At 43.9% G+C, this 27,757-nt stretch overlaps 2 protein-coding genes across 3 annotated transcripts in view; one reads left to right on the top strand and one right to left on the bottom strand.

Annotated features, from left to right (window-relative positions):
* The window catches only part of gpkow (G patch domain and KOW motifs), a gene marked incomplete at its 5' end in the record, with an annotated part of 30,250 nt that extends 9,833 nt beyond the window's left edge, over window positions 1–20,417 (top strand). Inside the window, 8 exons of the mRNA XM_084333607.1 lie at window positions 6,072–6,178; window positions 6,715–6,919; window positions 10,184–10,316; window positions 12,667–12,868; window positions 14,028–14,148; window positions 16,219–16,288; window positions 17,554–17,639; window positions 20,140–20,417. Of these exons, the coding sequence (XP_084189733.1) occupies window positions 6,072–6,178; window positions 6,715–6,919; window positions 10,184–10,316; window positions 12,667–12,868; window positions 14,028–14,148; window positions 16,219–16,288; window positions 17,554–17,639; window positions 20,140–20,268 (1,053 nt within the window). The 3' untranslated portion in view covers window positions 20,269–20,417. The remainder of the gene's footprint in view (window positions 1–6,071; window positions 6,179–6,714; window positions 6,920–10,183; window positions 10,317–12,666; window positions 12,869–14,027; window positions 14,149–16,218; window positions 16,289–17,553; window positions 17,640–20,139) is intronic.
* A 57-nt stretch (window positions 20,418–20,474) lies between these two features.
* pqbp1 (polyglutamine binding protein 1) lies at window positions 20,475–27,726 on the bottom strand. Of its 2 annotated transcripts, XM_084333158.1 has the most exons (7): window positions 27,653–27,726; window positions 26,922–26,989; window positions 26,297–26,408; window positions 25,234–25,334; window positions 22,678–22,860; window positions 21,772–21,829; window positions 20,475–21,243 (listed from the first exon to the last, which is right to left on the bottom strand). In XM_084333158.1, the coding sequence occupies exons 2-7, from the start codon at window positions 26,986–26,988 to the stop codon at window positions 21,093–21,095; spliced, it is 672 nt and encodes a 223-aa protein (XP_084189284.1). In that variant the 5' UTR covers window position 26,989; window positions 27,653–27,726; the 3' UTR covers window positions 20,475–21,092. The 2 variants fall into 2 exon arrangements, with proteins under 2 accessions (XP_084189284.1, XP_084189285.1); XM_084333159.1 differs by lacking the exon at window positions 26,297–26,408.
* Window positions 27,727–27,757: the final 31 nt, after the last annotated feature.

A 27,757-nucleotide genomic window follows, 5' to 3' on the forward strand; every position in this document is an offset into this window, starting at 1 on the left:
ATTACGTAAGTCGAACACTGAATGTATACTAATGTGCAAACATATATTGAAACTTTTAATATTTCTCATATGAAGCAGAAGCACATTTCTCAGGGTGAATGTAATAACAAAAGCCTCCGCTCTCGCGCCCTATTATAGGCAACAGATGGGCTTGTCTCACTCTGCCAGTTTCTGACAAAAATGCGTCAAAATTGATTACTAATGTGAAAGATCGGATCGGAAACGATCGGATCGATAGATATTTAAAATCATATGATCGGGATCGGATCGGAAGCAAAAAAAGGCGATCGGGACATCCCTAATATGATGTCATATCTTGGGATAAACAGTAACATCGATTCCCGATGATGTGATATGATGTCATATCTTGGGATAAACAGTAAGGTTGGTTTGTGTGATGATGTGATATGATTTCATATCATTGGGATAAACAGTAAGGTTGTTTGTGATATGGGATGAACAGTACAATGTGCTTGAGATGCATTTCAGAGGGCATGAGAAAATCCTTTAACAGAAAAACACCAGCAGCACGTAGACTGACTAGTTCCACTGAGACTGAAACTTGAGTGTGTGTGAAAGTGCTGACAGCAGAAGACATTCACCAACCAACTATAACACAACCTCTCAGTGTTGAATCATGTGTATGTGAACTTGTCCGCATGTGTGAACACAGGGGGGGGTGACTCCTTTTTCATTACTGCCCTACGACCTTCTACCCAGAGACATTATGTCTCTTCTCCTCTCAGTCCCTCAGCCACTACTGGACAATATCTATATCGGTCTTCTCAGTGTTATCATGAATTGTGATAATTCACAATGTTTTTGTCCTAAATTAATGATAGGCTAATATTAGGTCAGATTTCTCACAAAATGATTAACAGAGATGGAGACAGGGATAGAGATGGAGACAGAGATAGAGATGGAGACAGATATGGGGACAGATATGGGGACAGAGATGGAGACAGAGATGGGGATGGAGACAGAGATGGGGACAGAGACAGAGATGGGGATAGAGATGGAGACAGATATGGGGACAGAGATGGAGACAGAGATGGAGACAGGGATGGGGATGGGGATAGAGATGGAGACAGAGATGGAGATGGAGACAGAGATAGAGATGGAGACAGAGATGGGGACAGAGACAGAGATGGGGATAGAGATGGAGACAGAGATGGAGACAGAGATGGAGATGGAGACAGAGATAGAGATGGAGACAGATATGGGGACAGAGATGGAGACAGAGATGGAGACAGAGATGGGGATGGAGATGGAGACAGGGATGGGGATGGAGACAGATGGGGACAGAGACAGAGATGGGGACAGAGATGGAGACAGAGACAGAGATGGAGATGGAGACAGATATGGGGACAGAGATGGAGACAGAGATGGAGATGGAGACAGATATGGGGACAGAGATGGAGACAGAGATGGAGACAGAGATGGGGATGGAGACAGAGATAGAGATGGGGACAGATATGGGGACAGAGATGGAGACAGAGATGGGGATGGAGACGGAGACAGAGATGGGGACAGAGACAGAGATGGAGACAGATATGGGGACAGAGATGGAGACAGAGATGGAGACAGAGATGGGGATGGAGACAGAGATGGGGATAGAGATGGAGACAGAGATAGAGATGGAGACAGATATGGGGACAGAGATGGAGACAGAGATGGAGACAGAGATAGAGATGGAGACAGATATGGGGACAGAGATGGAGACAGAGATGGAGACAGAGATGGGGATGGAGACAGAGATGGGGATGGAGACAGAGATGGGGATAGAGATGGAGACAGAGATGGAGACAGAGACATACAGGGGGACAGAGACATACAGGGGGACAGAGATGGGGACAGAGACAGAGGGGGACAGAGATGGGGACAGAGATGGGGACAGAGATGGGGACAGGGACAGAGAGGGGGACAGAGATAGAGATGGGGACAGAGATAGAGATGGGGACAGAGATAGAGATGGGGACAGAGATAGAGATGGAGACAGAGATGGGGATGGAGACAGAGATGGGGATAGAGATGGAGACAGAGATGGGGACAGAGACAGAGATGGGGATAGAGATGGAGACAGAGATGGGGACAGAGATAGAGATGGGGACTGAGATAGAGATGGAGACAGAGATGGGGATGGAGACAGAGATGGGGATAGAGATGGAGACAGAGATGGAGACAGAGATGGGGATAGAGATGGAGACAGAGATGGAGACAGAGATGGGGATAGAGATGGAGACATACAGGGGGACAGAGACATACAGGGGGACAGAGACATACAGGGGGACAGAGATGGGGACAGAGACAGAGAGGGGGACAGAGATAGAGACAGAGATGGGGACAGAGACATACAGGGGGACAGAGATAGAGATGGGGACAGAGATAGAGACAGAGATGGGGACAGGGACATGCTTCCTCTGCCCCGGGTTTAGACATACAGGGAATTTTGTTTGGTTGTTTTTGGTGCGACATTAACGGACAGACAATTGCAGTAGAATAAAATTAAATGGAATATAAACTAAATTTAAAATAGAAGCACAATAGAATATAATTATAAAATGAAATAGGCCAGGGCTGTACAATTGTGCACGATGTGGTTGAGTGTATAATATACACTAATTTGAATAAAAAATAACAATACAGTGGGATGGAATATTTCATCCACGGGCCACCACTGCTATAGAGTGTGGTCCTGGCCTCCCCGAGAGCAGAGCCCCCAGACAGCAGAGCTGGAGATGAGGTCAAGGCCACAGGCCCCTCCGCTGACCTTTAGACCGCCACAGGCCTCCCTGCTGACCTTTAGACAGCCACAGGCCTCCCTGCTGACCTTAGACGGACAGCCCAGGGCCAGAGGCTTGAATAAGAGCAGCATCAGCAATGGCTTCAGTCTCTTGTCAGTCATGGTGTCGGTGTCTAGAGAGGGGGGGAGATCACGTAAGAATATAACCAACATCATTATTTATTTGATAATAAACATCAAAATATCAATTTTCTTTTACTTTTCCTGTTAAATGCTCCTCCTACAAATGAGAGCCTCACAATCATCAAGGGGGGGGGGGTTGTTAACTCAAAACTGTGATCGTGTTTGCCGAGCATGTTTTACATCCGGTGAAACACAGAACTGTGATTGTTAGAAAAACACGTTTCAGATTCGGTAAAATAGACATAGAATATACCTTACCTTAGCCACAAGGTATTCCAAAAAGAATAATTCCAAGTGATCGCATCGCCATCGCGATAACCAGTGCATGTCTATACACACCATTTGATGGTAAAATACGCTTAGGCAATGGAATTTTCGAGGCAATCAATGTGAATTTATGTTCAAGCAGGAGGAGGGGCCACTACAAAAAAATAAAAAAGGAGGCGGTGTATCAACACCAAGCCATTCCAGTTCAGACACAGACGATACTGCCACCTGGGCCCAGGAGTTCAAAACTTTTAATCCCTATCTGATCGGATCAGATTTGGATTAATTCATTTCAACTCATTATGAATTGAAAATGGGGGACCCTGATGTAAACAAGACGAAAGTCTTTCTCTGGTCTGCATCCCCTTAACAATTGTGTGTATTGAGCTGTACTGTACCCATTCTGCAATCTGTTAATAAAAAATGTCAATCAATCAATCAATCAATCAATGGGGATTACAAGTTTTGAACTCCTGGGCCCTGGTGATAGTCGATCGGCATTGCAATTCAAACATATACAAACGAGCCAGGGACGGCTAGAATGATCCGGATGATGATTTAGAACGGGGATCAGAGGAAACATTCATTCATTAAAAAAAAATATCAAAGGATCAAAACCAGAGAAATCTTGGGTCTGGCGCTCAACCGCTGGCGAGTTAACCGGGGATATCTCGGGTCTGGCGCCCAATGTGTTAAATGTGTATAAATGGCTTTTTTCTGTGTTTAGCATGGTTTTATAGTAATAGGGGTTAGTATCAATGGGTCTGTGTCTCTAATTACCATATTGACTCATCAGTCTAGTCTCGAGTTCACGAGATCTTCCCTCACTCAACTAAGCTGTTCTGATTTGACGGTATTGTTGACGTGAATAGGGTACTGATTTGCATAACTAACGCCCCCTCTATGGTTGACAGCGACAGCAGAGCGAGTGGAAAATCTTCACTTCCTCAAACAGAGCGAGGCAGAGAGCACATAGTGTAACCTGACACTTCCTCAAACGGGAGGGAGCGGACGAGCGAGAGAGAGGGAGAGATAGAGAGAGAGAGGGACCCGTCTTCTCTCACACACGCAGCGTTTACACAGTGCTCTGTGTGTCTCTCTCTCTCTCTCTCTCTCTCTCTCTCTCTCTCTCTCTCCCTCGCAGTCGAGCACCAGCATATCACTAATATCTTTGCGCATGCTCCCATGCGCACGCCCGTATTCCGATCCGTACAATAATAATCACAGGGGTATATATTGTCATTTTAAACAAGTTACCAATGCATTGTCCCGTGGGATTATGCCCCCCGCGTAGAGCTGCCGTGGTATCGGTATTACCGCGGTATCGGTATTACCGCGGTATCGCTGTTACATCACGCCCACCGCAGAGTTAGGCTGAATACCGCATCACCGCTGTTTTTTATAATAATAATAAAGTACCCTGCTCTCGTTGGGCTTGCGGCTCTGCAGATATACCCTACTCCTCTGTCGAGGTTCCATGCGACCCTATTGGGTACCAGAAAAGTCACATGAAACACTGCAGACCACTGATTGGTCAGAAGAGAGACGCGTCACACGTTGGAGCGTCCTGCAGTGTGTTACCACCAATCGGCAAGCGCGTATTAGGTTTTTACTTCCTGAATGTCAGCCATTGATCAGAGCTCACAACACGGCTAATACGTTAGCTCCCGCCGGAGACCGGAGTGGATTACCGTCGCTCCTCAGGGGGAACGAGGCATAATGATTTTACTGCAACAAATGTTATAATAAAAGCCCTTCGTTCTATACACTTGTCTGATTGAAAACTTTATTAACAGGCCGCAGAATTGGTACAACTCGGCACGCTCTGAGCAAAGAAAGGAACTGGGATATGAATTGAGTAACGCTTGCCTTGCTATGGTCCGGTAAATACGCGGATGTTATTGAACGTGTAACTATATAACGTTAATGCCACAAAACGAATGCCTTTGTAATCATAAGTAGTAACGTTATAATAATAAGAAGAAGAAGAAAGGGTCGGGGGGGTAACCGCCGGGCGCGCCGCTACCACCCCTGCCCGCGACACCGAGTGAATGGCGCACGACCAGAGGGGAGACTTCGAATCCGTGTTTCACTTTTAATAACGAATGTGTGCTTGCCGAATCCCAAACAATATTCATGCTGCAAAGTCATCCTCTAAAGATAGACATTTAGACTAGAGGCAGGCTATATGCTATATGTAGAGTAGACTATAAAAAATGCATTCAATTTTATTTTTTTTTTGTGTGTGTGCGGTAATAACCGCAGCCGTAGGAAATATTTCGCAAATTTGTGCGGTAAGGAAAACATCAATACCGCGGCAGCTCTACCCCTGCGGCGAAATTAATTAGTATCCCCCTCAGTCTCTCTCTATCTCTCTGTGCCAGTCGCAGACTGTGTGGATGACTGTCACTCAAAGTGCTTATGGGCGGAGCCAGGCCAACACAGCCTGAATTCCAAAGTGAGAAAAATGTGGCTTTTGAGTACTTGATTAGAAATATATAAATGATTTTTTTTAATAAAAGCTTACAGATGTGTTCAATAGACTCACAGGAATTGTAAGTTGCCCAAATAGTTCTAGGAATAGCAATGCATGTCCCCTTTAAAAGTAGTGAGGGGGATCAATTTGTCCATTTTCAAAGTATTTTGCATCTCGTTCCAACTACTAAGAGCAGCAAATTGGAAGGAGGGTTGACCAAAGGAAGTGTTAACACAGGGAACATCTAGCGAGATATGATGAGCAGCTCTGGTGTTATAGGGAGTAGATGACCATTTTAACAGGTGTATCATTTATTTTACTGTTACACCTTCTCTTGGGTTGTCTTGAGTATAGAATGTGTGTTGGTGGTGGATCTCTAATATATCTGGTTGTATCCGTCAGTCCACAGATGCCGATTATGATAGCGTGCCCGTGGAGGCGTATGGACTGGCCATGCTGAAAGGGATGGGCTGGAAGGCGGGGGAAGGCATTGGACGCACCTTCAAACAGTGAGTCTCCTCTCTGACCGAGCAGAGGCTTAACCCTTTCACTGCCACACTACAGAAGGTTAACCCTTTACACTACCGGCCGTAAACCCGAAATGAGGGAGAGGGAATCTCTTAGACATAACAGTATTTTTCACCATTTGTATTTAGTTTATTTTGTAGGGTTAACCACCTTGTAGTGTGGCAGTGAAAAGGGTTAACCTTCCGTATTGTCGCAGTGAAAAGGGTTAACCCTTTGGTAGAGTGGTAGTGAAAGGGTTTCACTGCCACAGTACCAAACGGTTAACCCTTTCACTGCGACAATACACAGAAGGTTAACCCATTCACTGCCACACTACCGACGGTTAACCAGCAAAACGACCCAATCACGGAAGCCGACGGGGTGTCCTCCGCAGCCCCGATGGACATGTCAGCCACGCCTGCTACAGATCACCAGAGTCTCGTTCTCTTGTCTCCCCTGTACATTGACCGCCGCCACTCCCCCCCCCCCCATCTGTCCCCCCCCCCCCCCCCCCCCCCCGTCTGTCCCCTCTCTCTAGGGACGTGAAGCCGATTGAGGCTCAGCTCCGGCCCAGGGGTCTGGGTCTCGGCGCGGACCGTGCGTCGATAAAGGACCTGGAGCCCAGCGGACATCGACGTCCCCCGAAGCCCGGCGAGGAGCGCAAGGAGGAGGAGGAGCTGGTGCTGGGGCCCGGGGGCCACGTGCTGATCCAGGCCGGGGCGCACAAGGATCTATATGGGAAGGTACTGTCAGGGAGATCTATTAGCATCTATTTATGTACGGCTATTGACCCACTGGATCCATATACCATATGCAACAGTTCCTTCCTAAAGTGGGCTGTGGTGTGCGTGTGTTGCATCTCTAATGGGACCAGGTTGGCTCCTTGGGTGCTTATGTTTCTGTGTTATTTCCATCATAGCATAGTTGTATATATATATATAGTGCTGTCAATCGATTAAAATATTTAATCTGATTACTCTCATGATTGTCCATAGTTGACTCGCGATTAATAGCAAATGAATCACATTTTTCTTTTCTTGTCTAAATCTACCATAACCCTTTCACTGCCACACTACCAAACGGTTAACCCTTTCACTGCGACAATACACAGAAGGTTAACCCTTTCACTGCCACACAACAGCAGGTTAACCGTCGGTAGTGTGATAGTAAAGGGTTAACCTTCTGTAGTGTGGCAGTGAAAGGGTTAAACGGATCTTCTCTCTCTCTCTCCCTCTCCCGTTTGGGGGGTCTGCTGCTGTGCCGCGCTGCAGCTTGTGCTCCCGAATGGGGGGGGGGGGGGGGGGACCTGCGCGCGGAGTGTTTTCACGGTGGTCTCTCTCTCGATTCGGGAGCAGCTGTAGCGCCGCGGCACAGTGTGTATGTGTGCTCTGTCGCGAGGGTCTATCTGATTCTCTCTCTCTCTCTCGCTCTGTCAAACCCCGTTTGGTGCGCTACAAAAAAAATATGACCTGATTTACTAGACAACGAAAGGGGCTGGGCTGAATCTGAGCAATCCGCCAATATGGTATTTAGACCCTAAAACACATTGATACGAACTCCTATTACTATAATACAATGCTAGAGACTTACAAATGACATTTATAATACATAGCCCCTTTAACACAAAAGATGACCCTCATGCATTGCAAATTTGCATCAAATTCAAAACAGAGTGATGCACAAAATAACTTAAAAGAAAATAATAATTTAAAACAATGAATAAAGTGTGCATGAAATAATAGGGGAAAGAAAACGTTAGGAACACACAAGGGCTGAGGACTCACACCCCCCCTCTCTCACACACTCCCAGCTCTCTCTCTCTCTTGCCCCTTCCTCATCTCTCTCACCCCCCCCCCCTCTCTCTCTCTCTCTCTCTCTCTCTCTCTCTCTCTCTCTCTCTCTCTCTCTCTCTGAGTCAGAAACAAACATAGTATCAATGAAGTGAAGTCTAGTAAAAAAAAAATATATATATATATTTGTTTCTTTTTTTCTAAAACGTTAATCGTGCGCTAAATAAAATAGTGGCGTTAACAGAATTGTGCGTTAACTTTAACAGTCTTAACACTTTCAATGCCGGCCTCTGTTTCCTATTTACCCCGTTGAATGCCACCACCCACTTCAATGATAGCGTTAAAAACGCATAATCTATGTTTTAAATTATGGCTATGTGTCTAATCTGCCCGTTGCTTATCAATGACTTGTTTGCAGTCAACATTGTCGAAACGGATTGTTTTTTAATCGGTTCATATCCTTTTTATAGCATTTCGAAAAGCTATCGTTTTCTCGAAAATTTCCGGAAAATAGAAAGATTCCGTCATAAACGGCATTTATTGGAATATTCTCGAATACACTAGACACATTGTCATTTGTCGGCCTATTTATGACTTGTTTTCAAATAAACGCTAGATTATCGATAGTATATGTGTACTTATGCACGCTATAGAAGCGAGCTGAGAAATCGATTCTCTTATTTCCTCAACAGCACACACACACACACACATATACACATACGGGACACGCTCAGATATAGGTCAAAACAGCTCCGATTACCCCAAGACTGGTAACATAGATTCCTTACCTTACATCAGATGTTCTCCAAAAAGATTATTCCAATTCCTGATCACCATTCCAAATATCGATCACGTTTATTGATTGATTATTGGCTGCTGTAAATATATATTCCAGGCTGCTTTCCATCTCGCGATCACTTCCCTCTTGATCAGACGGCTCGCCAGCATAGTGGAGCCAGTAGGCTCCCCCTCCACACATCCACCACACATCCACCAGTGTAATCGAATGGCCTGCACTTACACAGGGATAGACGATAGGGGGCGGTATTTTCCCATCGGAGCTCCTAGAGGGGCAATTAACGTCTGTGGCACTCAACGGGGGGCATGAACTAACGACATAACACGTCTGTGGCACTCAAAGGGTTAATATATATATACGCCGATGGGGCATGCAGACCCTCATCTGCACCTTTGTTTACACTGTAAATTTTTTCATATTTTTTTATATTCAGAGTTAATTATATTGTTTACACTGTTTATTTTTCTCATATTTCTATATTCAGATCAAATTTTATTGCCTATATTTATGTCTTTCTACTGATACCCTGCCCATACCTGTACCTCCGCTCCCCTCCCCCCTCCTCCACGCTGCTATGATGCCCGAATTTTCCCAAGGGGATCAACATCTTATCTCTTATAGATTCTTATGTAATCTCCCATCCTCTAGACCAGTGGTTCCCAAACTGTGGTGCGCGCACCCCTTGTGGTGCGCGAGAGCCCTCTTGGGGGTGCGTGACATGAAAAGGCTAATGGCTGTGCTATGGTGTTATTTTACTAATAAATATAACTAATACATTATTTCAAATGGGGATTTTCACTGTGTAAAAAATCATGAAATTGACTAAACGTTTAAATTTAAAAACGTAAGTTTTAATAATAATAATAAAAAAAAATATGTATCGAAAAAGCACTTTACTTCCTGCCAAAATGCCATAGGTGCGCTATTATTGTGGCAGCGTATTATGCTCATGTGTTTCCCTACACTTCATGCGTTCTTGGAGGGAAACAAAGTTGTCATGGGTGAACCTGTAAAAAGCCTAATAACAGAACACCTCAACCAACTCGCTGAGCAGCTACGGACATATTTCCCACCTATGGATGCATCTCAGACGTGGATTTGTTTTTTGGCCAATCTGTTTCTGAGTCTATGCATGTAATTCTCATTTTGTTCTTTTGTGTGGTGAAGTATTTTATTTTGTTTGTCATACTTTGGTATGTGTTCTTATTGGATTAAACCTGATGCCTTTAGTGCGCCTATGAATAGACTGTGTTGTCTTTTTTATGTTGGGCATTGGGGGGTGGGTCAGCTAGGTCGGGAGGTGACGGGGGTGCATGGCCAAAAAAGTTTGGGAACCGCTGCTCTAGACACAGACACCATGCCATATATATATGTGTGTGTATTGTTTATTTATTTCTATCCTTTTGTTCTCTCTGCAGATAGAAGGGGTTGACCCAGACAACGCCCGAGTGATGGTGAAACTGGCTATTGGTGGCAAGACGGTCACGATCAGTCAGCATGGTCTGAAGTTGGTCGAGCGCAAGGAGTACGAGAGATACAGCAAAGACCTCAGTAAGTCATTTCAACCAATGCCTCGTGTCACTGTTAACCCTTTCACTACCACACTACAGAAGGTTAACCTTTCACTACCACACTACAAACGGTTAACCGTCTGTAGTGTGGTAGTGAAAGGTTAACCTTCTGTAGTGTGGTAGTGAAAGGGTTAACCATTTGTCGCGTGGCAGTGAAAGGGTTAAATGGATAATCCACACAACTAGAATAGGATATGTTAACCCAAATTTCCCCAAGGGGATAAAGGAATATTATTATTTTTTTTTTAATCCACTTTTTCTCCCATTTTCTATATTTTCTCCCATCCCAATTTCGTATCATCCAATTCAACCCTCCCCTGTCACGAACGCTGTTTCTTGCCTCCCACAAGCCGGCTGCAATGTGGACTAAGTCATACATAGCACAAGTCCCCTCCGGTACTTGAGGTAACAGCAGTCGCATCTTTTCACCTGCGCAGCTCGATCTCTCAGTGGCGAGGAGTAACGCGTGGGAGGCTCACGCTGCCCCCGACACTTCCTGATTCTACTGCGCAGGCGCACCAACCGACCTGTAGGAGTCGCTGTCCACAACGCCCGATCCCCACCCATCAGTTTCCCCCCCCCTAATACGGCCAATGTGTATTAGTATGAACGACCAGCTAAACTGAAAGCAATGTGGAGCGCTGGGCTCGAACAGGCGAGCCCAGCGTCTCCGCATTCGTGGCGAGCGCCTTGCCCACTACGCCACGTAGCCGCCCCAGGATAAAGGAATATCTTATCTTAAGATTAAATTTCACTGACAAGTCAGGCTCCCAAGTCAGAGTCTGTTTTCATTCGTTGTCTTCGATCACATGGGCCGCTTCCCAAGTGTAGTAATTTACTGTACTCCAAAGGGCAACAGATGCACATACCCATAAAAGGGCAACAGATACCCATAAAATGATGCACTCCTTCCTGTACGTGTGTGGATGGATGAAACAGTCACATACAGGACAGCTGAAACAGTCACAGACAGGACAGCTGAAACAGTCACAGACAGGACAGCTGAAACAGTCACAGACAGGACAGCTGAAACAGACACAGACAGGACAGCTGAAACAGTCATATACAGGACAGCTGAAACAGTCACAGACAGGACAGCTGAAACAGTCACAAACAGGACAGCTGAAACAGTCACAAACAGGACAGCTGAAACAGACAGGACAGCTGAAACAGACAGGACAGCTGAAACAGTCACAAACAGGACAGCTGAAACAGACAGGACAGCTGAAACAGTCACAAACAGGACAGCTGAAACAGACAGGACAGCTGAAACAGTCACAAACAGGACAGCTGAAACAGACAGGACAGCTGAAACAGTCACAGACAGGACAGCTGAAACAGTCACAGACAGGACAGCTGAAACAGTCACAAACAGGACAGCTGAAACCACCACAGTCAGGACAGACAGCTGAAACCATCACAGTCAGGACAGCTGAAACCATCACAGTCAGGACGGCTGAAACCACCACAGTCAGGACAGCTGAAACCATCACAGTCAGGACAGCTGAAACCACCACAGTCAGGACAGACAGCTGAAACCACCACAGTCAGGACAGACAGCTGAAACCACCACAGTCAGGACGGCTGAAACCGCCACAGTCAGGACAGACAGCTGAAACCACCACAGACAGGACGGCTGAAACCACCACAGTCAGGACAGACAGCTGAAACCACCACAGTCAGGACAGACAGCTGAAACCATCACAGTCAGGACGGCTGGAACCACCACAGTCAGGACAGCTGAAACCACCACAGTCAGGACGGCTGGAACCACCACAGTCAGGACGGCTGAAACCACCACAGTCAGGACAGCTGAAACCACCACAGTCAGGACGGCTGGAACCACCACAGTCAGGACGGCTGAAACCACCACAGTCAGGACAGACAGCTGAAACCATCACAGTCAGGACAGCTGAAAACAACACAGTCAGGACAGACAGCTGAAACCATCACAGTCAGGACGGCTGGAACCACCACAGTCAGGACAGCTGAAACTCCCCAATTTTCCACCATCAACTAAAAAAACAACTACTAACCTTCGTCCTGTCTTTTACTATTATTCACTTTGCTACCAAGTAATCTACCTTGCCTATTACTACCTACTATGCTAATATGTCTATACTGCTACCTACTATGCTAATATGTCTACACTACTATGCACTCAAGACTGTAGCACTCAAGTTCAACACTGTTTGACGAACAATGTTACTCACCCTTAGCTGCCAGAGTTGTACCTGTAACGTCGTTTTGGATAAAAGCGTTTAGCTAAATGTAATTGTAAGATCGAGCAACGTTATTAATTCATTTCTTCTTCTTCTTCTGCCCAACAGGTCGCACAGGTAAAGCCCATAAAGAACAGGAGAAGGAGAAGGAGAGAGAACGGGAGAAGGAGAAGGAGAAGGAGAGAGAACGGGAGAAGGAGAAGGAGAGGAGGAGTAATGGTGATGAGCGGGACAAACCCAAGTCTTCAGAAAGAGAGCGGGGTGGAAAGGAGGAGCGGAAGAGAAAACACGCAGAATCCAGTCACGACAGGTACTGATCACAATCAGTCACGACGGGTACAGTTCACTGATCACAATCAGTCACGACGGGTACAGTTCACTGATCACAATCAGTCACGACGGGTACAGTTCACTGATCACAATCAGTCACGACGGGTACAGTTCACTGATCACAATCAGTCACGACGGGTACAGTTCACTGATCACAATCAGTCACGACGGGTACAGTTCACTGATCACAATCAGTCACGACGGGGGCTCAGTTCACTGATCACAATCAGTCACGACGGGTTCACTGATCACAATCAGTCACGACGGGTTCACTGATCACAATCAGAAAGGTCTTTATTGCCAAGTAGTTTACACATACAAGGAATGTTATTTGGTCGTTTTTGGTGCGACATTAACGGACAGACAATTACGGTAGAATAATATAAAAAGGTAGAATAAAGTAACATGGAATATAGACTAAATTAAAATAGAAGCAGAACAGAATAGAATATAATTAAAATAAAATAGGCCAGGGCTGTACAATTGTGCACGATGTGGTCAAGTATATACACTAATTAGAATAAAAATAACAATACAGTGGGATGGAATATTTAGCAGCTGACGAAATTTGGACGTCATAGCAGCATGGGGGAGGGGAGGTACAGGTATGGCCAGGGTAATAGTCGAAAGACATAAATATAGGAGAAAAAATAAACGGTGTAAACAATATAATTGACTGAATATAAAAATGAGAAATAAATAAACGGTGTAAACAAAGGTGCAGATGAAGGTCTATCAGTTATATTATACATTACAATAAATATAGGCAATAAAGAATTATAATCTGAATATATACTAAGAGTAAACGGTATACACAAGGTGCAGTATACACACAAGGTGCCCTAACTGGCATGATATACGTCATATGTTGTAGTCCGTGCAGGTTTTGGTGGTTAAGAGTCGAGGGTCATTCCTAATAGTTGTGGAGTTCTGCAGCCATTAGTTCTCCGGCTGCTGGCAGGAGTCCATGCCCGCGCTTGTTATAAACACGAGCTGTTGTGTGTCAAATTGGGCCCTCGAGGAGAAGAACTAACGAGTAATAATGACTCGCATTAATAATCACTTTGACTATGATTGAGTGTATTTCGTTTTTTCTCTTCAGTGAATCGTTATCTCCCATGCCCCCGTTTTCCTCTCAGAGAGAAGGCGTCGGTGAAGGAAGCACGGAGAACTCCGCCTGCCCCATCCTGGCTCCAGAGAGACTTGAAAGTGCGCTTCATAGACAAAGCTTTCAAAGGGGGAAGGTACTACAACTCAAAGGTACTGGTGGCAAGATCACATTTACATTTCATGAACCCAAACACGTTTTTTCCCTCTTTTATCCTTGTGTTCACGAATCTCGGAGGTTAATGTAGTTTTGAAATATGATGGCATTATGAGTTGACGGTATATTTCAGACCGCAGGAAAGTTTCATGAATTCTCTGCTGGGTTCGTTACATTGAAAATGTATTGATCGAGAGCTTTCGGCGTGTTTCACACATGCAATGATTTATGTGGTGGTTATTGGCTATTTTTGCTTTTAGATTTGTTTATCTTTTTAGCGAGAAAAAGGTCATAAACCGGCCTTGAAAAATAAATAAAACATGGAAATGATGTGCTGTAGTCATCTTTGCGAGAACTCTGAGAATTATGGAACATAATTGAACCCTCGCACTGAAGAACCATAGAACTCCCATTTTAAATGTTTTGTACATCCCATGTATTTGCACAAGTCGATCCAAATCACTTGGGAGTGTGAATGTGATGTATCTTATCACATATATCATGGGGGCGACAGTGGCTCAGGAGGTAGAGCGGTCGTCTGGTAATCGGAAGGTTCCCGCTTCGATTCCAGCTCCTCCCAGCAGCGTGTCAAAGTGTCCTTGAGCAAGACACTTGACCCCTAACTGCTCCTGATGAGCAGGTTGCCACCTTGCATGGTCGCCGTCGCCGTGTGAATGAGTGAATGTGAGGCATAGGTTGTAAAGCGCTTTGGATAAGAGCTGCTATATAAATGCACCATTTACCTGTGTTTTTTTTTATGGTGGCCCTGTAACTTGATGAGAAGAAACAATGCAGTAAATCTATGATTTATGGCTCTAAAAAAAAGAAAATATTATATTAGACATTATAAATGTATTATTAAAAAGTCTTATAAATGATAATTACAAATGATAAAAAAATACATTAATAATAATTACAAATATTATATGCAAATATTATATAAAATATAAAAATGATAAAGGGTCTTATAAATTATAGAATGACAAGAGATAAAGTTATAGAGAAACAAAGTCTTATAAATGATAGAATGACGAGAGATAAAGATATAAAGAAACAAAGTCTTATAAATTATAGAATGAAGAGATGTATATATAGAGAAACAAAGTTTTATAAATTATTCAATGACGGGAGATAAAGATATAGAGAAACAAAGTCTTATAAATTATAGAATGACGAGATAAAGATATAGAGAAACAAAGTCTTATAAATGATAGAATGGTAGAAAGAGATGCCAAACCTATTTTCGTTGTACTGTACTTGTGCTATATAATGAAATATAATACATTTGAAATCTAATCAAATAACTTTTTCAATTTCACAATGTTCAGATAATGAATTCAGATAAAGATCATATCGACACCGGTGATATCGGTTATCGGCCATAACAGAAATGTTGATATCTTGTCATCGGTATCGGACTATTAATGTTCATATCGGTTCGTCTCTACAGTGAACACACCACTAACTTGCCATCTTTTAGATAATAACGTTTGAAAACATTGGACCTCATGCTCGAATGGACTTATTTGTTACAAACAAATGTCTTCTTATACCCAGTTTAATGTGCATTGTAGGGATGTTCGATATTATCGGCCGACCGATATTATCGGCCGATATCGGCAGTAAAATGTGATATCGGAAAATATCGGTATCGGTTTAAAAAAAAAAAAAAAAAAAAAAAAAACAATAACAATATTTGTTATATATATATCCAGTGAAATTATTAGTTACCTGAAATTATTCAGTTTTTTGGGGGGGGAAACCCTGCATATATTGGTATCGGTTGATATCGGTATCGGAAATTAAGAGTTGGACAATATCGGAATATCGGTATCGGTAAAAAAGCCAATATCGAGCATCCCTAGTGCATTGTATGCCTTTTCCATGCGTTCGGGCAACCGGAGGATAACTTTCGTAAATGTGTTCTTAGTTACGAACTACTTACAAAGATAGTTACGTACACTTTCAATCATGAGGTCCATTGTTCCTCTGAAAACTTCAAACAGAGATTATGGTTCTTCAGTCTGAGGTACTGGATTGTTGATTGGTGTGTTATTGTCTCTTAGATGCAAGTGGAGGACGTCGTGGCACCAAGCATCTGTGTGTGTCGTACTGAAGAGGGCAGAATATTAGATGGTGAGTCCATCACTCCGTACCCTTCCACTCGATCCCAAACCTTCTTAGTGCATCGTTCCCAAATGAAAACCTGTTCTGATCATTGCTGAATGACTATTAACTAGAACCAAGAGGAGAGACCACATCAGTCCAGTGTTAGCTACTCTGCAGCTAGGCTGTTAACTAGAACCAAGAGGAGAGACCACATCAGTCCAGTGTTAGCTACTCTGCAGCTAGGCTGTTAACTAGAACCAAGAGGAGAGACCACATCAGTCCAGTGTTAGCTACTCTGCAGCTAGGCTGTTAACTAGAACCAAGAGGAGAGACCACATCAGTCCAGTGTTAGCTACTCTGCAGCTAGGCTGTTAACTAGAACCAAGAGGAGAGGCCACATCAGTCCAGTGTTAGCTACTCTGCAGCTAGGCTATTAACTAGAACCAAGAGACCACATCAGTCCAGTGTTACTCTGCACTGGCTTCCGGTAACATTTAGAACAGATTTGAAGGTCCTCCTCCTTATATACAAAGCACACAAATTTTGTGACTAAGGGCGTGTTCACACCGTCCGCAGGACCAAATGTGAAAATTATACATTGTTTGATTTTGGTCTGCGTTCACACTACCCTTTTTGGTGCGGATCTAATTTGTAAACAAAGGACATACAGTCGCCAAGTCGTTCATCTATTGGACTATAACACTCACAAACGTAAACAGTTGCCGACAGCGCAATGAGAGAGATACTATTACGAGCACGGCGCAAGTCGACTAGAGAGATAGGAAGAGAGAGACTGTCCGCGCGCGGCGCGAGTCTAGAGTAGAGGAAGAGATTGTCTGCGCGCCTGTCATTCATTTGAGTTGGGTCGCGCGCAAGCTGTCACTTGGCGCTGTCACTCATTTGCTCTAGATTAGGTACTATATAAAGTTTGATCGCGTTCACACCAACAGCAAACGCACCATGGTCCACTTTGAAACTAAACGAACCGAGTCCCAACTTTTCAAGAGGACCATGGTTCGGTTGTTTGGTCCTCAAAATAGTTTGGTTTGTGTTCACACCTGTACAAACGAAACAGACTATTGATCTAAAGGGTAGGTGTGAACGCGCCCTAAATGGAACAGGACCAAGCTACATTGCCAATTCTCTTGTCAACTATGTGCTCCCAAGAACATTACGATCATCTACTACTGGTTTATTGAAGGTTCCCAACCACAGCTATTTTATTGCACTGCACTATTGCACTATTTTAGTCTATCTTTATGCTAATTTATGTAAATTATATCATTCTCTAGATGTGAAGCAGTCGATGCTGGAGACCATCGTGCCGAAGAAGGATTCTGACGCCATCATGGTCGTGCAGGGTGAACACCAGGGACAGGTGAGCTGACGCCTGCAAACAACCCCCCCCCCCCCCCCTCCGCTGCCTGGCCAGCTGCAAACCCTCCCCGCTGCTGCCTGGCCAATGGCACTGGCCGGCAACACTGGTCGTACTGGGCAGCTCCCAGTAGGCTTGAGTCATAATTCAAGATGATTGTTTTATCGTCTTTCAGTGTGATCATACCGGGGGGGGGGGGGGATTATGGATTGTGCGATTGCAAGAATGAACATAAATTCAACCAAACCCCGACATTATTTGTGACGGCTTGCACATTTGACCAATCCCTGCGATGTTTCGACATGAAATGGTCAGGCTGCTTGTAATCCCCAGGGCGCAGGAGTTCAAAACATTGAATCCCTATTATTGATTGAAATTTTTTATTAACAGATTGCAGAATGGGTACAATACAGTACAGCTCAATACACACAATTGTTAAGGGGATGCAGACCAGAGAAAGACTTTCGTCTTGTTTACATCAGGGTCCCCCATTTTCAATTCATAATTAGTTGAAATGAATGAATACAAATCTGATCCAATCAGATGGGGATCACAAGTTTTGAACTCCTGGGCCCAGGTTCCGCACAATGTTTCCACATACAATGGTCATGAGTTGAAAAACAACCCGAGTCCGGTAATCCGGAGGATATCGTTCCAATAGTGTGTTCTGTCTGTGGTTTTGACTGTTTTGGTTTTCGTAAAGTTGTCCTCTCGGCTACGCAGCGTTCATGTGCATTTAAATGGTGCATTTATGTAACCGCTTTTATCCAAATCGCTTTACAATTTGTTCCTCACATTTTACACATCATTCACTCACCGACGGCAGAGCCATGCAAGGTGCCGACCTGCTCATCGGGAGCAATTAGGGGTTAAGCGAGTGTCTTGCTCAAGGACACTTCGACACGCTGCCGGGGGGGGGAGGAGCGGGAATCGACCCGGGAACCTCCGGATTACCGGACGGTTGCTCTTGCCACCTGAGCCACTGTCGTCCGTTTAGTATACAGGTCTCGTACCCGTGATTTTCCCCTTGTTTTTCCCTCAAATTTCTAAACGCAGACCTCATTTAATTAGGCTAAACTCTGCTCCCTTCAAATGTCACACCAATTGAATAAAGTGGAGCCATGTAATCCAGCAGCAGCAGCAGCAGCAGCCTGCCTCTCCTCCGGGCTCCCCAGGACCAGGCTCCGCACCACGGGGGACCGGGGCCTTCTGTTGGGCTACACCTCCCGTCTGTGGTGCCATCTCCCTGATCACTGGAGGAGGACACCACGGAATGTTGACGCTTTAACCCTTTCACTACCACACTACCAAAATGGTTAACCCTTTCACTGCGACAATACAGAAGGTTAACTTTCACTGCAACACATGACAACGGGTTAACCCTTTCACTACAGGTTAACCCTTTCACTACCACACTAGACGGTTAACAGTCTGTAGTGTGGTAGTGAAAGGGTTAAAAATGTAATGTTTTATTATTATTCCAAACCCAGCTACCATGAGAAACTCCTACGGTAAAGAGACCATTAGACAGAATTGTGTCCCGAACCAGGTGGGTCTTAGAACTATAACCTGACTCCCCGGGTTTATTATTAAGAAGAATATTAACGTTCTTATTTACAACCACGGCCTCTGGAGACATGTGCTAGACTGCCTGAAAATGTTGGCCCGATAGTGGTGCTAGAGGAAAGGTCATGGGGTCACCAACATTAATACAGTTCTTCCTCTTGGGGTCAACAAAAGAAAAATCAAGGCCTGGAATTCCTTGAAAACAGCCAATTTTTTAACAAGGTGCTTAAAAAGTCATTGGAATTCAAATGAACCATTCACATTGAAAGTTGTTCATCCATGATACATTTGTTCTGAACCATGATACAATTGTTCTGAATTTTTATCTAAAGTGTAACTAATTGTCGGAAATTGGTTTTAAGCCATAAATATTGGATCTGATTTTTTTCCAATAAAAGAAAAAAACGCATTTAAAAGTGAGGTGGATTATTTTTTAAATGAAAAATAGTGCTTGGAAAAGTACTTGCAAGTCTTTGTATTTAATTTTGCAATGTCTGTGGGAACCCTGTGGAGGCATAACACCGGTTCCTGACAGGCAGCGAGCGAGCGAACTGGAGATTAAATCGCGCGCGACACTGTCCTGATATGACGCGGCGCGTGTCCGAGTGTGTCTGTGTGTGTGTTTACCTGGAAGCACAGGGGAAAAGCAGCCTGCGATTCTTGACCAATAAAAAGTGTTTAGGGGCGGGACTCGGCCGCGTAATCGCTCAACTAGAGACACAGCGAGCGAATATTTGAGGGGTGAACGACATCGCTGCTCAGTTCGCTGTCGCTCGCGGCAGGTCAGGATAGTCTGATTGAAACGAATACATTTTAATCATTTTCGCAATCACGCTCGCTCGCGTCGCTGCCTGTCAGGAAGGGGTGTAACGCAGATTCAGTGTCAAAACAAGCGATTTCTTCAAGGTGGTTGACACTGTTTGAATGTGTGTTTCAGGTGGGTCGTATTCTCCAGCGGGACCGGGACCGGTGCAAAGCGATGGTGCAGCTGGACCGGTACGAAGAGAAGGTGTTCACGCTGGATTACGACGCCATCTGTCACTACATAGGAGCGGTGGACCACTGAGCCACTTCCAACGCCATCATCACTCCTTCAACGTCAAAACATAAATGTTGTCTTTTTGTAAAAAATACTCTTATTTGGAAATCCACAAGATTATAATATGGTGTTTTTATGGTATGTCTCTTTTGTAATAAAAAAAATCAGGTCATGCATTTCATTTGTAAAATTGTTGATGTACGATCCCAGAAACTAAATGAAAGGCAAAGACATTTTACCCAAATCTTTACATTTATTAAAAAAAGAAAAAAACAGAAGCTATTTAAAGCCCTATTCGCACAGAACTAGTATAACGTGGGTATCGATAATAGAAAATGAGAAATGATAGAAAATTTAAGTGGTTTGAATTTTTTACATTACAAATTACGGACAGACATTAAATTAAGATCATGGACGTCCTCCGCTATTATTACAAATGTACTTAAGGTAATACTAGCCCTGTGCGAATAGGGCTCAAGATGGCCATCGCAACACTGAGGTAAAGTCAACATTTTAGGTAATAAAAAAATCAGCTAATATTTACACGTGTATATAAATGTCAAGAGCATGGTGGTACAATAGTCTCAGTATTTCTGAGATGCAGACATGTACACACAGTAACCCTTTCATGGCGACAATACAGAAGGTTAACCCTTTCACTGCCACACGACACATGGTTAACCCTTTCACAACCACACTACAGAAGGTTAACCTTTCGCTACCACACTACAGACGGTTAACCGTCTGTAATGTGGTAGTGAAAGGGTTAAAGAAAGATGGTCATTAATTTAGGGGTCCCAGTCTGTGCAACACGGAACAGATACGTCCACTTCTTCCCTCGAGAGCCGCGGTCACTCCTTGGGCGGCTGGTTCGCTGCGTTGGCCCTGAGGACGGCGCCTGGGCTCGGGTACGGCCGCTGCTGGAACAGAGGCCCTGCTGCGGTGGTGTCCGCGCCCGTCTTCGCTTCGTTACGCTTGGGTAAGCCAGTGGACCAATTGCCCCTAAAAGAGGAGGATGGAGGAGAGCAATTTTGTTCACACACGCCACACGTAAAAGTAGGGATGCACCGATCTGACTTTCAGTCCCGACACCTGGGCTTTGGGTATCGGCCGATACAGAGTACCGATCCGATACCCATTGTTCAATTAATAAACTGTATGCCTCACTGTGTGGAAGAAACTGGGATCATTATTTTGTGCAAGGCAACATCAGGCTTGACTTAAAACATTACTTTCCTAACTTAGTGAAACAAAATGTAACAAATTAACACAGATATAAATGTACTGAATTGTTAGTTATATTATGGTTTCTTTCTTTTTTTTATCAGATTTTTTTTTTATATCAATATCGGAGCATCATATTAGAAAGAATGGTTGAATCAGATCAAGGTTATTGGTAGCGGTGCGCATGATTACACAGAAGGATTGCTCCAAGAATGCGGTTTCATAGTTTACTGTTTTCATCTTATGAACTTGTGTAAATAAAAAAATAAATAAAAAATACTATATTCATGGTAACTGACTCATTACCTTGGAGCATCAGAATAAGAGCTTGGGTCCATGGGGTCCACCTCATCATCCTTTCTCCCTGGAATGCAGAGAAAACCATTGTATTCTACTGTACGTATATATAGCATTGCACATTATTCATAATTAGTTCCTAACGAGATCTACAGCACGGTACGAGAGGGATGTTTAGTTTATTTGACAATTATTAAAATACATTACATGTTACAACAATTCATGCATCCTAAAATTATCAAGGATAGCACAAAAAAGTCAGACTTATTTCCATTGTGGTCCTTGGTCTCAGCAGCACATGGTATTTACATAAACGTGTATTACACATTATCAGCCTTGCTAAAAAATATAATTAAAAAGTAAAATACAACATTATTAATAAAAATATGTACAACATGTACAGACACACTACATTAAAACTGGAACCTTCTTAGTTACTCTGGGACATTTTCTAGGAGCCATTTCCTAACGTTCACCTTGAAACTATACAGGTTCAAGATCTGTTTGGTGGTCAAAGGCAACTCATTCCACTCCTGTGCTCCTGTGTGAGCAAATGAGCACTGTCCCATCTTTGTTCTACACCTTGGAGGATGAGCACGGTCCCATCTTTGTTCTACACCTTGGAGGATGAGCACGGTCCCATCTTTGTTCTACACCTTGGAGGATGAGCACGGTCCCATCTTTGTTCTGCACCTTGGAGGATGAGCACTGTCCCATCGTTGTTCTACACCTTGGAGGATGCAGGTTTGCTATGCTAGATCTCGTTCTGTGGCTGTGTGATTCACTAACACTAGTAAAATAGTTGCTCAAATATTTGGGGGCCCTGTTATTTATTATTTTGTGTACCATGTTGAGCCTAAGCTGGGCTACTCTGGCCTCAACTGGTTGAGCTCCTTATGTTGCTCCAAATGTTACCTCGTTTGTTCTTGTTGTAGGGAGCAGCGTCTTCTCTCCGTTGTGGTCTTCTGTCTCGCTCCCTCCCTTCATCCCTCTCTCGTTCCCTGTCCCGCTCGCGATCCCGCTCCTTCTCTCGCTCCCTCTCCCGCTCCCTCTCCACCTTCTCGAACGGCTTCTCTGCTTTGTCGTCTGCCACCTCGACTTAAGAAACGAAAAAGACAGAAAGAAGTTTGAAACCAATTCATGGCCAATATTATTTGGGAACACGTGAAGGATTCAGCACCTAATGACAATAATGTGATTACTGGAGCTGGGAGAGAGAGATGTCATTTTCAATGTCTTTGAAGGGATATTCCACTAAGAAGCCTCATCTGATTCTTCATCATGAGCCAGGAGTTCTTCAAACCCTTCAAAAAGCAGGAAATGTTAGCAGCGCTAGAGGGAGTAAATGTGGGCATTAAGCATGTCCCATTGCTCCAATTGACTTCCACACGCTTTGCTAACAAATGCTAACATTTCCTGCCTCCAATATTGGTGCAAGTGCCATTTGGATGGACTGGAAGGACTCCCAGATTGTGACAAATCAGAGAGGCTTCTGAAATGTGGACTCTCTCTTTAACATACAGATGGGTGAATCAGAGAGGCTTCTGAAAATGAACTCTTAACATACAGATGGGGGGTGAATCGGAGAGGCTTCAGAAAATGTGGACTCTCTTTAACATAAGATGGTGTCTTTAACATACAGATGGGTGAATCGGAGAGGCTTCTGAAAATGTGGACTCTAACATACAGATGGGTGACAATTTAAAGGAAAATCCAACATGAAGTCTCTGGAACACCGTTCTTCTAAAAGATATTCCCTCATTTGGTGTTTCGGTGATGATGATGGTGGAGGAGAGTGCCATCTTAACACGTCGGCCCAAAATCTCCCATAGGTGTTCAATTGGGTTGAGATCTGGTGACTGCGAAGGCCATAGCCATTTTCATACTTATCAAACCATTCAGTGACCCCTCGTGCCCTGTGGATGGGGGGCATTGTAATCCCAGAAGAGGCCACACTCGTCAGGATAGAAGTGTTTCATCATAGGATAAAGGTGATCACTCAGAATAACTTTTTTTGGTATCCTCTTTTTCTCCGCCTGATTTTTCTGTGCTTTTTCCTCCCATCCCAATTTAGTCGTTATGCCAATTCTCCCCTCCCCTACCTGGTTGTTGTGCGCATGTGCCCCCTACTGGTCGGTCAAGGGAGCCCTGAGGTCTACCACATGCTTCCTCCGACACATGCGGAGACAGCCAGCGACTCTCTTTTCACCTGACAGCGCGGACTCTCATTGGTGAAGTGTAACACGCGGGAGGTCACGCTGCCTTCACCACTTCCTGTCTTTTGCTGTGCAGGCGGCGTGAATACTTTCCCCAAGGCAGTTGTCCTTCCGCGTTCTAGCTTTCAGTTCCACAGCCCAAGTCCTCGCCCATTTCCTCGTATTGTTTTAACGCGCTATTCATATCAATCGACATCACATCAATATATAAATAACGTATTGTTTTCATCTCTCACATCAATAGTCCTCGCCCATTTCCTCGTATTGTTTTCATCTCTATATTAACGTAGCCCATTTCCTCGTATTGTTTTAATCTCTATATTAACGTAACGCGCTATTCATATCAATCGACATCACATCAATATATAAATAACGTATTGTTTTCATCTCTCACATCAATAGTCCTCGCCCATTTCCTCGTATTGTTTTCATCTCTATATTAACGTAGCCCATTTCCTCGTATGGTTTTCATCTCTATTAACGTAACGCGCTATTCATATCAATCGACATCACATCAATATATAAATAACGTAGTGTTTTCATCTCTCACATCAATAGTCCTCGGTTTTCATCTCTCTATATTAACGTTAGGCTGTAAAAATCTGTTCTATAGGCTATATTTAGTCTAGTTGAGTGATAGTGAGTTGAGTGATAGTTAGTTTTAGTATATTGAGCGAGTGTATTGAGCGAGTAGTTAGGCGATAGTAGGGCTAACGCGATTGGGCGCTGAGAGAAGCGGCAGTGGCCAATCAGGCCGCGTAAACCGAACGCGGAAGGACAACTGCCTTGGGGAAAGTATTCACGCATGCAGGCGCCCTGACCTGACCTGTAGGAGTCGCTGTCCACAATGCCAGATTACCACCCACGACTTCCCTCCCGCTAACTCAGCCAAACGAGTTAGTATGACGGCTGGCTCAAGCCGGAGGCAATGCTGACACCTGGATTCGAGACCGGAGTCTCTCGCATTGGTGACGAGCACAATCTCCGCTGCGCCACCCAGCTGCATTTCACTCAGAATAACTTAATGATTTGCAGTGACCCTTCCTCTAAGAGAACAAGTGGACCCAAACCATGCCAGGAAAATGCCCCCCAGGAAAATGCCCCCCCCCCCCCCCCCAGCATAATTGTATCACGCAGTAACACCTGTATGGAAACATCTGCATTCATTATGTTTCTCCACTCATTTATTCAGGTTTTTCCTTTAATGTGTCACCATCTGTATATACATGACGGGCTTCTCCATAGTGTCTCTTACCTCTCAATTTCTTGGCAGCTTTTGTTATCACAGAAGTTGGATCGTTTGGGGACAGCCAGGCAACCAATTCAGTCTCCACATTCCAGTAGTATGGGAGTCCACTGCAGAGTGCAACAGAAATAGGTATTTAATATGGAGCCTGGGCATCTCATAATGCAAATAGCCATCCGTTAGGTCATTCCGTTATATACTGATCATCAGGAGAAGAATCGGCGAAAAATATGCCTGCAAGTGGCAATGAATAGGGCAAGGGCAGAATCCAGTAATGTAGGCAAAGATGTCAGTCTATCCACGTTTCACACGTAGAAAATTGGAGACATGTTTTAATTGACCCATCTCAAACCCTGCCCTCCTTTTTGATCCTCCAATTTCTGTCAGAGGAAAGAGACAGTTGTGATTGGAGGCTCGTCAAGAAAAGAGGGCAGGATTTGAGATAGGTCAATTGATTGAGCTCTTGATACCGTAGCTAACATCACACAATGGTTTTATGTATGAGGTTTTAAATAGCATTTGCCGTATTTTGTGCCCGCTAGATTTGTTTACAGTGGTTTGTAAACTCTAGAGTATAACATATCTATATTCTGATTTACAACACGTTAAGAAAGTTCCAAATAAAGTATTTTCCCATCTACAGATCAAATTCTTCAATGATGACATGTGCATATAACCCACATTGTTGTGGTAATAAATCACAGATTGGGCCTTTTAAGCTGTCCTGTTGAGCTTTATGAGGGTGTTTATCAACGTTCAAATGTGCGTGGTTGCTATGGTTCCAGAATGGACTAGGGTCATCATGGCTGAGTATATTGTGTGGGTTTTCCATGCTACCAAGGTCCAACCTTATATTGTAGAGGAGGGAGACATTCAAGGCAAGGTTTTTTTTATTCACTACCAGTACCTGAGTAAAACAAGAGTTTGGGTCTTGAACCCGCTTCACTTTTAACATTATCCTTTTGAATAAACATGGTATGTTAAAACAGTAGTTTACGTAATCACAGGCAATAGCTTCTTGCGGTAATATGGGCTTATTTGACTAAAACATACATCTGAATAGATCACTTACCATATCGGGTCAAATACTTTGTACCAGTTTGAAGGCAAATTCTCTGCTCTTGTGGCCTCGTAGTCTACATTGTTGTCATCATAGTCCTCTGCAATAATCTCCTCGTCTATCTCTAAATGGCACGGCCAGAGAGTTGTCAGATAACACAAGGACAATATGAAACACAAGGTAAATATACAGTATGTAAGTATACATACATAAGAAGTTAAATCTCTATTGTTTATAGCACATTTCAGTGCAGTTGAGTAACAAAGTGCTTGAGTAACTTAAATAATACACACTAGGGCTGCCCTCGACTAAGGATTTCTTTAGTCGATTAATAGTCAAGGACTTCAATCGACTAACTGATTAGTTGACAATTGACAATTTGTAGAACTTTTGCTTCCCTGCATGCAATAATGTAAAAGCACATCTTTAAATGTTGTACTTACCAGAGATGTACTTATAATTTTTCAGGAAAGAACTCATTCAGTATGTTTCAGTTTCAGTTTGTAAAACCCCCCCAATAAAAATGTGACTAACAAAGTGTTCTATTTGCTGTTCAGTTATGTCCTTACCCTCCTGCTGCCACCACACATAACCCAAGGACACGTGAGAACCTGTTGTGACAATCTGATCAGCCTACCTTGTTCTGATGGCTTGACGATCCCCCTTTTGGCTAAGCGAGCCAGCAACGCTGGAGGTAGAGGCATCCTGCAAGACGAGAGAAATGATCAACCCCAGATATAAAGTGTGTGTTTTTTACCCATAAACCTGCAGCAATTAGCCAGAGTAAGAAGTCTGAGTGTGTAGGCAATGAGCAGGGCTACTTTGCTATATCCCTATTTATAGGTTCTATCATTAATTGAAAATGGGGGACCCTGGTGTAAACAAGACGAAAGTCTTTCTCTGGTCTGCATCCCCTTAACAATTGTATTGAGCTGTAATGTACTGTACCCATTCTGCAATCTGTTAATTAAAGTTATCAATCAATCAATCCTCACGTGGGATGGATGGATGAACCTAGACACAGCATTGGCTTATCTGCATGGGTTTAAACTGTGACACTGAAACGGGGTAACGTTAATGTTATTTGTGTGTCCAGTCAAGTTTTAGGCCAGCTCCTTTTCTTTTTTAATTCTGGATGCATTTGTGCACTTTCAGGAAAAAGGTGAAGGCGAACGAAATAAACCATTGTGGCTAAGTTGTGCGGCACCTTTGAACTGACCGAGTGTCTGGGTGCACACAGCGGCCCCACCGTAGAAGACTGTTAAAACATACATAAAACAAGCATGTGTACACTTGGAAATAGCGCCAGACGGCAAAAAGAATCAACTGCTGATGTTTCCCGGTGGTCAAAATGTCGATATGTCGTACCTGTTTGGAAGAAAAGTGTCCTTTCTGTCGCTGCGATGTGTGAATGTGCGACGCGACTTCCATACACACGGTGCGCATACTGATTACGTCATAGTTCCCCGACGA

Source organism: Notolepis coatsorum, assembly GCF_963971535.1.
Source record: "Notolepis coatsorum genome assembly, chromosome: 17".
Taxonomy (NCBI): domain Eukaryota; kingdom Metazoa; phylum Chordata; class Actinopteri; order Aulopiformes; family Paralepididae; genus Notolepis; species Notolepis coatsorum.

Bases quoted from the DNA above. Each gene is read 5' to 3' on its own strand.
- pqbp1 (XM_084333158.1), bottom strand. From the start codon at position 26,988: ATGCCTCTACCTCCAGCGTTGCTGGCTCGCTTAGCCAAAAGGGGGATC. The intron at 21,830-22,677 runs GTAACATTTGGA...TCTGCATTCCAG, and splicing joins CTACAACAAGAACAAACGAG to GGAGAAAGGATGATGAGGTG. The intron at 21,244-21,771 runs GTAATGAGTCAG...CTCCTCTTTTAG, and splicing joins TCTTATTCTGATGCTCCAAG to GGGCAATTGGTCCACTGGCT.